The sequence below is a fragment of the Camelina sativa genome, chromosome 2, assembly GCF_030686135.1.
Source record: "Camelina sativa cultivar CO46 ecotype springtype chromosome 2, ASM3068613v1".
NCBI classification, from domain to species: Eukaryota; Viridiplantae; Streptophyta; class Magnoliopsida; order Brassicales; family Brassicaceae; genus Camelina; species Camelina sativa.
In genome coordinates this window covers 13,837,613-13,854,038 of record NC_141881.1, presented here as the reverse complement: position 1 = coordinate 13,854,038, position 16,426 = coordinate 13,837,613, and the positions used below count along the sequence as shown (strand labels likewise).

At 35.3% G+C, this 16,426-nt stretch overlaps 1 protein-coding gene and 1 long non-coding RNA gene across 2 annotated transcripts; both read right to left on the bottom strand.

Annotated features, from left to right (window-relative positions):
* Positions 1-2,945: 2,945 nt before the first annotated feature.
* LOC147948571 (uncharacterized) lies at positions 2,946-3,367 on the bottom strand. The gene is made up of 2 exons (XR_015579007.1): positions 3,231-3,367; positions 2,946-3,143 (listed from the first exon to the last, which is right to left on the bottom strand). It is a non-coding gene; the product is annotated as an uncharacterized LOC147948571 (long non-coding RNA).
* A 1,722-nt stretch (positions 3,368-5,089) lies between these two features.
* On the bottom strand, positions 5,090-5,927 carry LOC104719126 (dirigent protein 13). The gene has a single exon (XM_010436982.2). It carries the CDS (start codon positions 5,777-5,779, stop codon positions 5,216-5,218), a length of 564 nt encoding a protein of 187 aa, XP_010435284.1. The 5' UTR covers positions 5,780-5,927; the 3' UTR covers positions 5,090-5,215.
* Positions 5,928-16,426: the final 10,499 nt, after the last annotated feature.

Below are 16,426 nucleotides of genomic sequence, written 5' to 3'. Positions count from 1 at the left end.
CCAGATCATTTAGGAAAGAAATAGAAGAAGTATAATATTCATTGACGTAGCACTATCTGTAATGGGTTCACAATTTCAAAATCATAATATTTTTGTGCGTCATGTGATTGAAGCTTTGATTTTGTATTTTAAATATATATATTAAGGATGGATGTCGTTTGTTTAGATAATCAGAAACTCTAATTGGAAGAAGAGACCTTATAATTAAACGAGAAACAAAATACTCAAATGATCTTTATAACTGTATTCTGTAATCGTTTTTGTGTAAGGACATCGGTGGCAGATAATACAAACCACGACTTAACTTTTTGAAGAAAACGAAAAAAAATAAGATAAAATTAGACTTTTATGTAAATGAAAATATATACTTAAGAAAATATATTAAAAATTATACTATGGAAAGAAGCTTCTAAAATAGTTTATCATGAGATCTGAAAAAGAAAAATAGTTTATTATGAGATAATATGAATTATAATTTTATTACCTAGACCATAGTATTCGATATATAATGTCAATATAGTAAGTTTTATAATAGAAATGCGAATGTAAATGCGGATTTTTTAGAATGCCAAATATGAACTTATTCGTATGATGTTTTGTATGTAAACAATTTTTTTTGCTCCATTGGCTGAGATAATTTCTGTTGTCAAAAAAAATAAAAATAAAAAAAATAATAGGTTTCATAAATTAAATTATTCCAAACCAAATGCTAGTTACTAAAAGTGATTCTCGATTAGTAAATTGAATTCTAACAACGTGGAAACAGGTAGATCAACATCTTTTTTTTGTTTTGTCGTTACTTTGAAAAACGTAGGTTTTAAAAAGAAAATCATAAAAATCTTTAACATACAATATATTGTAAATTGTGCTCGTGTTTGTAATTTTATTTTTTAATCTATTCTTAAATGCAATTTCAGGTTTTAATGGATTTTCTAATATTACATTACAACTTCGCGTGTATGCGGAAACTAATCTAGTAGTATTATATTTAAAAAGAAACAAAAAGATGAAAGGTGTTAGTTGGTCAAAATCATAAAATTTTATGGGTTATTTATTTTTATTTTTCTTAATAATAAAAAGAAATAAATGATTTCTTAATCTTTTTTTTGAAATGCTGGATTCCGACAAATTGTGTTACATGATTAACTAAAACAGTGGTGATGTACGTTGACCTCAATTATATAGTTGGTACAGTGGTGATGTTGACCTTAATTATATAGTTGGTACAGTGGTGATGTTGACCTTATATAGTTGGCTATATATCTTGTAAATAAATTTGGATGAGCCAAATCAAACTAGGGTGTTAGATTATAATATGTCTCAATAATAATTTATTTAAGCCGTTTGGAAAAGTCTAGGAGTAAGTTTGTGCTGTATTTTTTTTTAATGTAATATTAAATTATACTCAAAGAAAAAATAGTATTTTTACAACTAGTGCAACACGATTTTGTAAAAACTTAAACGATAATTTACAAAATTGCTAACAGTCTAACAAAAGCAATTAAACCAAGAGCTCGTGAAGCAAACCAAATCTAAAGGCCTTCATCGTACCTTCTGTCCCTAGTTGCAGTGATAACCAAGAGTTGATTCCGCACTTGCTTGTCTATCCATGTGATTAGGTGAGCCGCCGGATTCGAAGCATCACCATGCCTACGACCATTCCGCTCACGCCAAAGAGTGTGAACCGTTATTTGGAAAAGGTAGCAGGTTAAAAACCCTCAACCCGGTCTGGCCGTCGGTCCCGACACACAGTTTAGGAGGGCTGTCCAATCTGTTGAGCACCTTGTTCTGAAAATATTCTTTGCTAAAGCCTCCTATACCTCCGACGCTTAACTGCACTTGAAGAACAAGTGATCTCGGGATTCTGTGGGGATACTGCAAAAGGTAGACGTCGTAACTGCACACATCATAATTTAAATAAATAAAAAAAATTATCGACCAAGTATTTAAAAATTATATATCACACTTTTCATACTACATGATTGTAATTACTTGGCTTCATATCACTTTTTCTTGGGGATTAACTTTAGTGTTCCATAATATCAACTTTTTTTTTTTACAACCATAATATCAACTTATATTGCACATATTTTTATTTATTTTACTTATATGAGCTAATGAAAATCACCACATATGATTCACACAAATCAATCATTGTTAACTGAATCCTAACATAAAGCAAAACAAATATGAAACCAAAACTGAAATATGTTTGGTTATGTTTTTCAAAACCAAAAATTCCGAATAAACATAGCTGCTGAGAGAGGTCCGTGGTGGAAATCAGATATTTGGTTAAGATTGTTTACACTTGCATACAAAACTCCCCCACCTTTCCTAAACTTGCGCAGATGTCTACTTTTTCTGAACATAAAAAGGTGAAAGCCTATACTACCATCCATCTTTTCATGTAATAAAACATGTGCAAATAAAATAAAAATCAGTATGCTTTAAACTTGTTTTGGTCACAAGTCAGTCCGTCAATAAAATGACTTCGGTTTGGACGTATCAAGACGCGTTCTCTCTATTCGATCATAAAGAACGTCCACCTCATAAATCTTCAAGTCTTTATAACAATAATTAACAAGGAAACAATTTGAATAATTTGAATATAAGCCGGTACGTGACTTAAATTTCGCGCAAGAGGACTTAATGCATAATCAGCTCTAAAAGGACAGTGACTATGGTTTGTCTACCATTAAAAAAAAAAAGTCTAAACGTGAGACAACTACCATATATGGCTCTCGAAGATCCACTTCAGTAGGGAATGCTGCATGGAGTTTTTTCTTAAGGAGAATACTTTATCAACCTTGGTATGATGTCTCAGACGAAGCTTTGTCGATATATGTATCATCTTTGGCTTCACGAGTGGAGACGAGGAGTAAATTATTAGGAATCAGAACTCCTATAATATCGTCTAGAAAAAAAGTATGCTTTGAAAACAATTGAATTAAATGCGTTAATTAATATTGAGAATTTTTATAGGAAAGAAAATGCAAAGAAGATAATTTCAACTGACCAACGTAAAAATGAAAAGATATGTATAATATTTGGAAAGCAAGTGTCGTGCCCGTTGATTAGCTCCTTTAACACGAGAGTTAAGCTCATCAACATCGTCACCGTGATGATCGAGAGCTTTGTTTTGCCTGCAATTTTGCCCAAATAATTAATAATAAGTATTCTAAAAGAATATAGAATTGTTTGAAAATATGTATTTGTGATATATATCGTACTTGTCGATCTCAGATCCCATATCAACGGCCATGCTCTTAAGATCACCAAAATGTCACTTAAATCTGAAAGTCCATCGTCTTGCTTTTCCTTCTCTTGCTGTATAAAAAAAAAAAAATTGGAACAATTTCCCAATTTTAAAAATTCAAGATTTCTTGGAAAATTGGTAAGAAAGAACGTACACAAACCTCAACTTTCTGCAATGCTTGTGTTGGTTGTTCTAATGCTAGAAAGCATTGCAACTTTCTTCCATTTTTAAGTTTTAACATCTAACATATTTAAGTTTTCTGCAATACCTCAACATATTTTAAGTTTTCTGCAATACCTCAACCTTAACTTTCTTCCATTTTTAAGTTTTAACATCTAACATATTTCATAATGAAATAGTTAATTGTACTGTTTACTTTTAAATGATTAGAAATAGAGACAATTTATATAAGAAACAAATATATATATTAAATTTGACACACTTTTATTTTCATGAATTTTAATAAAAAATTAGTCAGACTTAGAGTATAAGATATTTGTTTTGTGATATCGTTTTAATAAATTATTTTAAAATTGACTTATCATTCTAGAAAATTATTTGTTGTTAACTATTACTCTTAGATATGAAAATAAAATTAATATATAGGACAATATATTTATCTATCAAAGTAATTAAGTAAGGTTTTACACTTTTTTCTTAGAATACTTATCAGTCTTTTTTTTCAAAAAAACAAACTATAAAATTAATTTATCTTAATTATTTAACGAACATACCAAATTTAATTAACTTTGCTGTAACTAATTGTCCTATTACTATATGATAGACTAATTAAAAAAATCATTATATAAAAAACTCACATTATATTCAATAATCATATATAAAAAACTCACATTATATTAAATAATTATATATATTGTATTAGAGATACAACTCAAATTTGTATTTAATAGTAATTTATAAGTTACACTTTGATTGTATTTAAAACATATATATGTACTTAAAAAAAACATAATGGTATCATAACATAATTGCTTTATCACCCTATGATATAACAGAAAACAATAATTTCAAAACTGAATTTATTGTTAATTATACTATATATTTTTAAATGATTAGAAATAGAGACAATATATAGAAAATAAAAAATAATTTAAATTTGACACACTTTTCTTTTCAAAAAATTTCATAAAAACTGGTTAAACTTTTAGTATAAGATATTTGTTTTTTGATATCGTTTTAATAAATTATTTTAGAATTGACTTATCTTATATAAACTTATTTTATGTTAACTATTACTTTTAGATGATGACAAAAAATTAATATATAGGACAACATAAAATTATCTATCAAAATAATTAAGTAAGATATTACGCTTACCTTTCTAGACTACTTTTTAGTTATTTATTTTCGAAAAAAAGAAAAAAATATAAAAAATATTGAAAGAATATAATTTATCTTAACTATTAAAAAAATAACATATTTAATTGGCTTTGCTATAAGTAATGGTCTTATTACTATAGTAAGTTAGTAACATACTGTTTAAATGATTTCAACAATACATTGTAATCAAAAATATTTAGTAATATACTAATATGTACTTTAACTTTCCTTTTTTTCATCATCTTTCTATAAAACACTGTACATATATAAATTATAAAATTATAGTTGAACCATATTATTATGAATATTATTTTTTAAGACATATATTAACAATTACATGTGTACGTTTCATATATAATTGAATAACTACTTCATTTTATATTTCAAGTTTAATAATGCAAACATAAACCACACATCGTGTGAGCTACTTTCTAGTATATATATATGTGTGTGTATGTTTATTACTTCTTTTACAAAATACATACAAGACTGTTTTATCAAAATATTCAATTTATTGGACTTTGGAACATCAACTACAAACATAGAAAAGCAATAAAATGCCAAAACACAAAAATCAACTTAGAAACATCAAACCCAAGACATGTATTACTAGTCTCTTTAATAGTAGCATTCATAAAGTTTAATATCCATTTTGATACGGAAATACTTATTGCCTTCGACGAGATCGGTCGTGAACGTAGCGATCCCACGAGTCATGATGAAGTCGCCAGTCCCACCAACGACCGGTAGGTCTCTGGTCGGCTCCATAAACGGATTTTCACCCATTATGTTCAATGTCCCTTTCTGTTGTGTTGAATTGAATACTACTGACCAAGAGAGCCAAGTGTCGTATTTCGACTTACCGTGGTAGAAGAAGAAGCCTTGAACACGAGCCACCGGTTTGGAGAGATAGTTCTCGTCCATTGTCACAGGGTTGTCCATAATTATAAACTTCCCGAAATTGAAGTCTCCTAGTCCGATAGGGTTGACAATTGCTGCTGATGTGGCATTAACAGTGTTATCACCATCGTAGGCAACGTTGTGGAGGTGGAAGACGAAACGCTTGCATGGTTTCGCTAGGTCGAGTGATTTTCGAAAAGATGAGACGGTGTTGGATTGGTAAAGTAAAACAGACAAGAAGATCAAGGAGGATAATACTTGTTTGTAGATTTGTTTTGCCATAGTTAGAGTGTTTGGGTAGAAAAATATGCAAGTATTATTGATTTTGTTGTGAGCATGAAAGAGGGGTTTGGGAACCTTTATTTTATAGTCATAATAATTCAGGTGCTTTCCTTTTTTTGGGCAGTAAAAAAAATGAGTGATAGACTATAATTGGGTTGTTGATCTAGAATGCCAAAATTGATGTATTCATAATAGAATATAAAGATTTCAAAATCATGTGGATGGTTAAATAATTATAGGGTTGACTACTATTTGATTTACTCTTATTTAAATTAGATACTTGATCTTGAATCCCTAAAGTGGTGTCTTTAACTTGCTTAATTTTAGATATAATATTAAAGCAGGAGTATTCATAGGTTTTAACCTTTTTTTTTTTTGGTAAAAATCTTACCTCAAATGTCATTGGTCTTAGACCATTTTAAATGTTCTCATAAAATGTAAAAATGTAAACTAAGTCTTAAACTAATAAAAATATAATTTGCATACTTTTTGGGTGAATAACTCTTTTTCTGTGGAGGAGCTTGGGTGAATGACTCTTAAACTAAGTATCATTATTTAGTGTATCCATTTATCATTACCTGTTACCACGACTCCACGAGATACATGTGTTTCGTGGCATATCACCGGTTAGTTAGTAATATTAAAGTTCTAAAATTTTATTTGGTACGCCAGATCATCCTACACTCTAGAAAGAAATCATGTTTTTCCTTTGTATTCTTGTTTGTTGTCTTCTCACTTGTACGTAGTCTTCTTTTGTAAACTTCTGTCTGTTCCCTTTTTAGGTTTATTTATCTAATCAAGATGACCTAAAACTCTAACACATATTGATTACCAGATCATTAAGACAAGAAAAAAAAAAAAAAGTCTAGTCTTCAAGTCAGAAACTCAAATTGGAAGAATAGACCTTCTTAAGTAGAAACAAAACAAGCGATAGGCAATTGTCATTGTGTAAAAACATCAGTTGAGGATAACACAAACCATGGCTAAATGTTTAGAGAAAAGAAAAAGAAAAAGATAAATTACTCTCTTAAAAAATCTATAGAACACTTTGTTAGAATTGCGGAATTTACTAAAGTAGAATCGAGAGAATACTTAGAATTGATTAGAATTGAATACATCGATTGTTTGTTACAAGGATATATATAGGGAGACTATGAACTAGCCGTTAGGCATACAAAGGGAAGGAAAGAAGATATTCTCATGGGATTAGTCTCAATCTTACTTAATGGTGATAGCGACCTTTCCTTATTTGGTTGACTCGACTTCACTCGTCCCCAAGGTAAACATGTGATCTTTCCTTGAGATATTTTGCTCTTCTCTTTCTTCTAGATCCTTCTCTTCTTATGGGCTTCTTATTGTTAAGGCCTCTCCTTCTTATACTACTCAACCTCGGCCTCATTGCTCCCTTGTACGGACAACCTTCTTATAGTTGTACCAACAGCCTTGATATCAAGTCTCCTAGATCAATACTCCCCCTCAAGCTTAACCAGGTGAAACGGTTAAGTTTGGAACCCCGTAAGCCATCACCTCATTAAAAACCTCAAAATAGAAAACCACATGGGACAAAACTACCTTGAGGGAAAAAGAGTGTGATGGTCACGGGTAGAAGACTTGATCAAGGGTGAATCAAGTCCACCAGTCCGAGCTTGGGATGAATGTGATCACAAACTTTACGACAGGCGGCCTTGGTGAAAATGTCAGCGAGTTGGTCCACGCTTGGTGTATGATATGGGAGTGTGACTCCTTCTTCAATCTTCTCTCTAACTTTGTGGCAGTCCAACTCGATGTGTTTGGTTCTTTCATGGAACACCGAGTTTGTGGCTATGTGGATTGCGGCTTCATTGTCACAATGCATAGGGATTGGTGTTGATGGTTTGATGCCTAGCTCTTCTAACAATGCCTTGAGCCATGTGAGCTCGGTGGTCAGCTTCCGCATTGCTCTATACTCAGATTCGGCACTTGACATCGAGACCACCTTTTGCTTCTTGGTCTTCCACGTGACTAGGTTACCTCCTATGAAGGTGTAGTAGCCTGTGACAGATCTTCGATCCGTCCTATCGCCACCCCAATCCGCATCACAATATCCTACAAGCTCGGTATTGTCATTCTTGCCCATCCATATGCCTTGGCCGGGGCTCTTCTTGAGATAGTGAAGAATTCTTTGCAAGAGACTCCAGTGATATGTTGTTGGAGCTTTCATGTACTGGCTAACCTGATTCACAGCATAGCAAATGTCAGGTCGCGTAAGTGTTAAGTAGATAAGCTTACCCACTAGACGGCGATAGCGTGAGGGATCTTCGTATGGTGGGTCATTCCTCTCCCCCTTGCGTTCAACTTGGTAGCCATCAGGGAGCGGAGTGTCAACCGGTTTAGCTCCTAACATTCCTGTTTCACAAAGTAAATCAAGGGTGTACTTTCGTTGGGAAAGAAATAGGCCTTCCGGAGAACGACACACTTCAATCCCAAGGAAGTACTTAAGTTCACCAAGGTCTTTTATATCAAACACAGAATTTAAATGAGCTTTGATATCCTTTATACCTTCTTGGTTGTTCCCAGAGATGATAAGATCATCTACATAAACAAGGACAACCACTATACCTTTATCGCTTTGATGAGTGAAAAGAGAGTTGTCCGAGTGTGTTCTCTTGAAGCCATAACCAATAAGTGTGGTGCTCAACTTGTGGTACCAGGCTCGTGGTGATTGCTTTAAACCATATATAGCTTTCCTTAGTCTCAATACCTTTCCCGGAGCGATCATGTCTTCAAGACTCGGTGGTGGTGTCATGTAAACTTCTTCCTTTAATTCTCCTTGTAGGAAGGCGTTTTTGACATCCATCTGCCATAACTCCCAAGATAGATTCGTAGCTAAGGATAAGACTACTCTCACCGTATGAAGCTTAGCCACTGGTGCGAACGTGTCTTTGTAGTCCTGACCATATGTTTGAGTGAACCCTCGCGCCACTAGCCGAGCTTTGTATCTTTCGATGTCTTCATTGCTTAGATGTTTGATTGTGAACACCCACTTTGAGCTTACTGCCTTTTTCCCTGGTGGAAGATCAGCTTCATCCCATGTGTGATTTCGTATCATAGCCTCCACCTCATCATCTACCGCTCCAATCCATTCTTTGCTTTCTTGTGCTTCCTCATAGGTGTTTGGTATTGGTTGTTCGTCTAGCTTCCCAAGGAACACTTGATAATCGGGAGGTAGGTGTGCAAGAGAACAAACAGCTTGAATAGGATGTGTTATAGCTTGGTTGTTGTAGTAGACGCGTTTGTCCTTCCAAGTAGACGGATGTGATCAAATACGTGTGCTTCGGCGCAGCTGTGGAGCTGGTTGTGGTGCAGGAGGTGGTTGTGGTGCAGGAGCTGGCTCGGTCAATGTTGGTTCTCCAGATGTCTCGGGCTCCTCCGCAGGTTCGTCAAGCCTGAGCCTACTACTATTCTCCCCCTCCGGCTCTGGAGGCACAACATTCGGCGGGGTGTCGGACTGATCGGGCAACGATGAGCCGGTATGCGAGTCAGGTGTAGAATCCTGGGAAAATCAAGAGGGCTGAGCTGGGGAGATGCCAAGATGGTCAAGGAGGAATTTGAGACCCGCTGACTGATCTGTAGGTGTCGCCAAATCTTTCAAGCCAGCCCAATCTTTCTTGTCAAAGTAGCCTTGGTCTTCAAGAAACTTGACATCGCGAGAGACAAAGGTGCGGTTGTTGACCGGGTCAAAACATTTGTAGCCCTTTTGAGTGATGGAATAGCCTAGAAACATGCACTTGGTGCTCTTGGCTTCAAGCTTATTCCTTAGTTCACCTGGTACTAAGACAAAACAAACACATCCAAACACTTTTAGGTGACTAAGTGATGGTTTAAATTGATTTAGTACCTCAAATGGTGATCGATCTTCCAAGATCTTAGTTGGAGTTCGGTTGATTAAATAACAGGCTGTCATCACTGCATCTCCCCAATATCTTCTTGGTACATTGGTGTGAAACATCATTGATCTTGCTACTTCCATCAAGTGTCGGTTCTTTCTTTCTGCTACCCCGTTTTGTTGAGGAGTGTAGGGGCAACTTGTTTGATGTGCAATGCCATGCTTTGCTAGGTGTTCTTTGAATCGGTTGCTTGTATACTCGCCTCCATTGTTTGTTCTAAACACTTTAATCTTAGCATTAAACTGATTAGTGACATAGTTTTGAAAATTTATGAATACATCAATCACACGGTCCTTGGAGGGAAGTAATGTAACCCAAGTATATTTTGATTTTTCATCTATAAATGTCACAAAATACTTGTTACTATCCCTAGAAACACATGGAGAGGTCCAAACATCTGAATGAACTAAGTCAAAACATTTTTCATAAAAAGTAGTAGACTTAGAGAAAACAGTTTTACAATGTTTGCCAAGTATACAAGCCTCACAACTAGAGTGATCAAAAGAAACATCAGGAATCATTAACTCAAGAGCTCTAGAGTGAGGATGACCTAGTCTAGCATGCCACATTGCATTCAACGAAATTCCAAGACAAGAACTAAACGAAACAGTTTTTGATGAGTTTGGTGAGCTATCTTCAAGAATGTAAAGATCATCTTTGGTTCCACCCTCACCAATCAGTTTTCCAGTCTCAATATCCTGAAAGTAAACATCATTAGGCCCAAATATAGCATAGCAATTTAGATCATTAGTAGCTCTCTTAACCGACAAAAGATTTGAAGTAAACTTAGGCATATAAAACGCTTTAGACTCTTTGTTGAACAGTTTTAAATTGCCTATGCCTTGAATTGGTATTTTATCCCCATTAGCAATAACTACATCTCCCTTAGTCGGTTCTATATTATCTAGCAAGTTCGAGTTACTAATCATATGGTGAGAAGCACCCGAATCTACTACTAAGGAGTTGTTAAGCTTGAGGGTAGAAAATGTTTTACCACTTGACTCCTTAAGAGCCAAGGACTTGAAGAAGGCCTCCAGGTCAGATTTCCTCACATAGTCACCGGAAGCTGCCTCTTCACCATGCTTCAAGGAACCGCCAGTTTGGACTTGTTCATCCTTGGTGTAGGTCGCATTGGCTCTCGGATCTTTGTGATGGGAACTTGGGCGTAGGTGAGGATGAAGGAACCAGCATTTCTCCTTAGTATGGTTCTTCCTCTTGCAGTGCTCACATCCTCCCTTTGGCTTCCGATCCTCTTGCTTGAAGACACCTTTGTTGGCTGTGACTAGCTCCCCCTTACCACTAAACAAGCCGAGAGAACCTTGTTCTTTGAATCTGTGCGCATACATCGTCGAGGCTGGGAAGCTTGTCTGACCTTAGGATGTGCTTTATGAGGTCGTTGAAGGTTGGGTTGAGGGTGAGAAGCAAGGCGAAGACCTTATCTTGTTCCCTTCGCTCGTTGAGTACAGCCGGATCCATGGTGTTTGGCCGGAGCATCTCGAATTCAGCCCAAAGTGACCTGAATTTCCCAAAATGTTTGTTAAACTCCATATCCTCTTGACTCAGGTCGTTGATAGACTTCTTGACTTCAAAGACTCGGGTGAGGTTGGAGATATTGCCGAAGACATTTTTGAGTGTCTCCCATAGTTTGCTGGCCGTTTCACAATAAGAGTAGGCTTCAAGTATGGGAGCCTCAAGGGAGTTTTGAAGTATGGAGAGGACAGTTTGGTCTTCTTGAAACCACTTAGCTTCTTCTTGATGCTTAGCCTTTTCTTCATCTTCTTTGATGGTTTCTTTTCCATCTCCTTTGGTGACTTGCCTTGGAACTCTTCCACCTTTGATGTGGTTCCAAAGTCCGCGGCCACACAACGCTGTTTTGGTGGTTCTTGACCACATAAGGTAGTTTCCTCCTTTGAGGACAGTTGGTAGAACAAGCGGCTTGGTGTTCTCCATGGTAGAATGCTATTGACCGCCGGATAAAGCTTTTGACCGGTGGGTAAAAGAGAGAAAACGAACGAGAGTAGAAAGCGAACAACAACAAGAATGAAGAATCGGATTTAGAATAAAAGAGAATGAAGCTAGTTTCGTCAAGAACAGAAACCTGGCTCTGATACCATGTTAGAATTGCGGAATTTACTAAAGTAGAATCGAGAGAATACTTAGAATTGATTAGAATTGAATACATCGATTGTTTGTTACAAGGATATATATAGGGAGACTATGAACTAGCCGTTAGGCATACAAAGGGAAGGAAAGAAGATATTCTCATGGGATTAGTCTCAATCTTCCTTAATGGTGATAGCGACCTTTCCTTATTTGGTTGACTCGACTTCACTCGTCCCCAAGGTAAACATGTGATCTTTCCTTGAGATATTTTGCTCTTCTCTTTCTTCTAGATCCTTCTCTTCTTATGGGCTTCTTATTGTTAAGGCCTCTCCTTCTTATACTACTCAACCTCGGCCTCATTGCTCCCTTGTACGCACAACCTTCTTATAGTTGTACCAACAGCCTTGGTTTCAAGTCTCCTAGATCAATACACTTTTAAAAAATCTATATATTTTATACTATATGAAGAAGGAAAAAAAGAAACTTCTAAAGTACTTTATTATGAGATGATAATATGAATTATACTTTTATTACGTAGACTATTTTATTCGATTTGTCAATATAGTAGGTTTACTAGATTAGGAATTCATTTTATTCATATTGCACTTTTTATATAAAATATAATTTATGTGATTGTTTAAAAATGTTTTTTAGACAATATGTGGTTGTCTATAACCGTATCTGTGCTCGTACACGGTTAAAATCTAGTAATTAAAATCAAACCGTGCTCTAGCACCTTGATGACTGAATTTTTTTTAATGATTTTCCAATCCTCTTTTGTGAGAACTTTCTTTAATTTCGTAACATCCTCATTCTTCACTCCTGCTTGGATTATGTTACCCTGTAAAAAGAAGTATAATCGGAAATCACTCTTAATCTGCGGAAGAGTGATTAAGTTTTGATATTTTTTTACCTATCTATGGTTAATTAAATATTCTTTGCAGATTTGATGATATTATTTCGAATATCCTTTTTAAAAGATCTTAAATCGAGATTTAATTAATGATTACAACCTATATAACATATAAACTATCAAATATCAAATAATTAATTTTATAACTCATATTATATAGTCTATAAAAAAAAGTTGTGTACTTTCGTTTTATTATATAGAGAATTAAGAAATCATTCCAAACCAAATGTTAGTTACTACAGAGATGCTTTTTCGATTAGTAAATTAAAATTGGATCCACCATTATAATAAATTAGAGCACACTTTCGATACTACCTGATTGGAAATACTTGGGCTTCATATCTTCCCACGAGCAGTGGTTGGGAAAGGACCCTTCGTGTGTCTCTTCAAATTAACTTACTTCGTGCTTATTCTTTGTGTAATTGCTCAATTTCATTGCTCTTAATTTTGTTTATGTTGTTGAATTTTTTTTGTTTTTCTTTGTACTTCTCTCAGTTGTAATCCTGCATTTCTTTTTTTTTTTTTGGGTTTTTGAAACATCTTAAGTAATCCTGCATTCTATAAATTGAAGCAAACCCTTTAACAAAAAAAAAAAAAAAGTTATTCTGGGGTTTTGTGTTCCACAATACCAACTTTATAACGTGAAAAACCTGAAATAAAAATTTTCAAATATCATTATATAAGTAAGAAAATATATACATACACTTATTTTTACTCTCCTTCTTGTTTTTAGTTTTTTTTTTCTTATACTAGCTAATGAAAATCTCTATATATGTCATAAATTAATATATGTAGATATGAATCCTAGCAAATGTCAGTTTTGGTTTCATATTTTTTTTTCTTTATGTTAGGATTCAGGTATATACATATATAAATATATTAATTTATGAAATGAAACCAAAGCTGAAATGTATTTCGTTTTTTTTACTTGTAAAGAAATCCGAATTGAAATAGCTGAACTCAAGATTGGATTGGAACAATCATACACATCCGTGGTAGGAGATTAGATTTTTTTTACTTTTGCCCCATAAAAGTTTGAATGTTTGTATAGCTTTAGCCTTTGTGACTCCACCATTGTTAAATGGCGTCATGTGTCATCACAAAGTGATAATAGAGCAATGGGTAAAATGTCTAAGAAAAGTGTGTAAACAAAGTATATCGATCTCATGTGTAAACAAAGTAGTTGATAACAAATAGGTCTATGGTGTTTTCGATATATATCGATCGTGTGCTGATCCAATAATTACCGTTTACGTTTATGTTTTGAGAATCGGAATGATCCGGATTCAGTGAGTATACGATTATCGAGAATGTAACCTGCATAAAACCATGAGATTGCAAAACTTTAATGTGTATATATATATATATATAGCCATGAGACATGCAAAACCTTAATGTTTCTTCTATATATATTATATATACTGTAATCAACTTTGTGAAGGTGAACAAGGAATCAATATATCTATCTATATATATAAAGTTAACTTTACTCATTTCTGGTGCTGCCACATCATCAACTCATTTTTTTTATTTGGGCTTAATCTTAAACACTAATCCACTATATAGCTCTTAAACACTAATCCACTATATGGATTTTCAAAACCCACCTCCTCCTCTTCCTTAAAGCTTCTGAGCTGGAACTGTTGTGGGCTGGGGAATCCCATAACAGTCCAGCGTCTCCGGGAGATCCACTCTAAGGACTCTCCGGAAATCATTTTCCTCATGGAGACCAAGAATCCTGATGAGACTGTTTTAAAAAAGCTAGAGTGGCTCCATTATCCCAATAAGCACCTATTCCCCCCTCACAGTCCTGGTGGTGGCGGCTTAGCACTCTGCTGGAACCAGGAAACTGACCTTACCGTACTGTCGAGTTGTCAAAACTTCATCGATACACTACTAAGAGTAAACGGCAAGAGTTTCTTTGCCTCCTTCCTTTACGGCAATGACAGAGAAGATCCTTGGTTTCTAACATGCGACTTTAATGATATTATTGATGCCTCAGAGAAACAAGGAGAAATTTACAGACATGAGGGCACATTTGTTGATATCAGAACTTTTATGACTGAATGCGATCTTTTCGACCTAAGACACTCGGGTAATTTCCTGTCTTGGAGGGGGAAGCGGAATGATCACCTTGTACACTGTAGGTTGGATAGAGCGATGTCAAATGCTGCTTGGGCTGTAGCCTACCCTTCGAGCTGATGCGAATACATGAATTTTGAGGGTTCTGACCATAGACCACTCTTCACTCACCTAGATCTGAGAAAAAAGAAGAAGAGGGGAGTGTTCAGATATGACAGACGACTTAAAGAAAATGAAGAAATTAAGAGGATTATTAAGGCGGCTTGGTCCTTTGATGAAGAGGAAATGGTGGAAGAAAGAATTAGTCGGTGTCGAACTGAAATCATCTCTTGGACTAAAACAAATTACCAAAACAGCAAGAGGTTAATTGAGGAACTCAAAGTAAAATTAGAGGAAACAATGTCAAGCCAAGTCACAGATCAAACCTTGATATCCTCGATCAACAATGAGCTGCTCCTAGCTTACAAAGCAGAGGAGGAATTTTGGCAACAAAGAAGCAGACAATTGTGGTTAGCTCTGGGGGATAGGAATACGAGTTATTTCCATTCCATGACCAGAGGGAGAACTACAGTAAATATATTTGCAGTGATTGAAGACAAGAATGGTCAACCTACCTATGAAGAGGAAGCAATCCTGAAGGTGATCTCTGAATATTTCTCAGATCTTTTTTCATCCCAACCTGGCGAGAGACGTCGACTAGTAGAGGATTCAATCTCTTCCTGCATATCAGATGAAGTCAATAAGAGGCTTATAGCTCATACAACCCTAGAAGAGATAAAGAAAGCTTGTTTTTCCATCCATGCAGATAAAGCACCCGGCCCGGATGGTTTCTCTGCCAGCTTCTTTCAGTCTAACTGGGAAGTCGTGGGTCCAAATGTGATTTTGGAGTTTCAATCTTTCTTTTCTTCATCATGCCTATAGCAGAGTATAAATAAAACTCATATCAGATTGATCCCTAAGATACAAAGCCCACAAAAAATGATGGATTACAGATCTATAGCCCTCTGTTCTGTCTTTTATAAAATCATTTCCAAACTCCTTTCGAGAAGGCTTCAACCTGTGCTGCAGAACATAATCTCGGAGACTCAGTCTGCGTTTGTTCCAAAGAGAGCTATCTCTGCCAATGTCTTAATTTCTCATGAAGCCCTACATTATCTCAAAACATCAGGTGCTACTAAGAGATGCTACATGGCGGTTAAAACCGATATGAGTAAGGCATATGACAGAATTGAATGGGAATTCATAGAGCTCGTTATGGAAAGAATTGGATCCACCAAGCTTGGATACGGTGGATTATGCAATGTTTCTCTACGGTCTCCTATGCCTTTCTACTAAACGGATCTTCTCAGGGATCAGTTCTACCCGAAAGAGGGATTAGACAAGGAGACCCCCTATCCCCCAACCTATATATCCTATGTACTGAAGTACTAGCAGGAATGTGCTCAAAAGCTCAACAAGATGGAAGCTTACTTGGTTTCTGTGTGGCACTAGGTAGCCCCCGATTTAATCACCTCCTGTTTGCAGACGATACCTTGTTCTTCTGCAGATCAGATGCCCAGAGCTGTTGAGTTCTCATGAAGATCCTACAAAAGTACGAAGAAGCTTCTGGTCAGATGATAAATA

What these genes read in the sequence shown, in the direction of transcription:
- LOC104719126 (XM_010436982.2), bottom strand. Translation starts at nt 5,779, where the DNA reads ATGGCAAAACAAATCTACAAACAAGTATTATCCTCCTTGATCTTCTTG.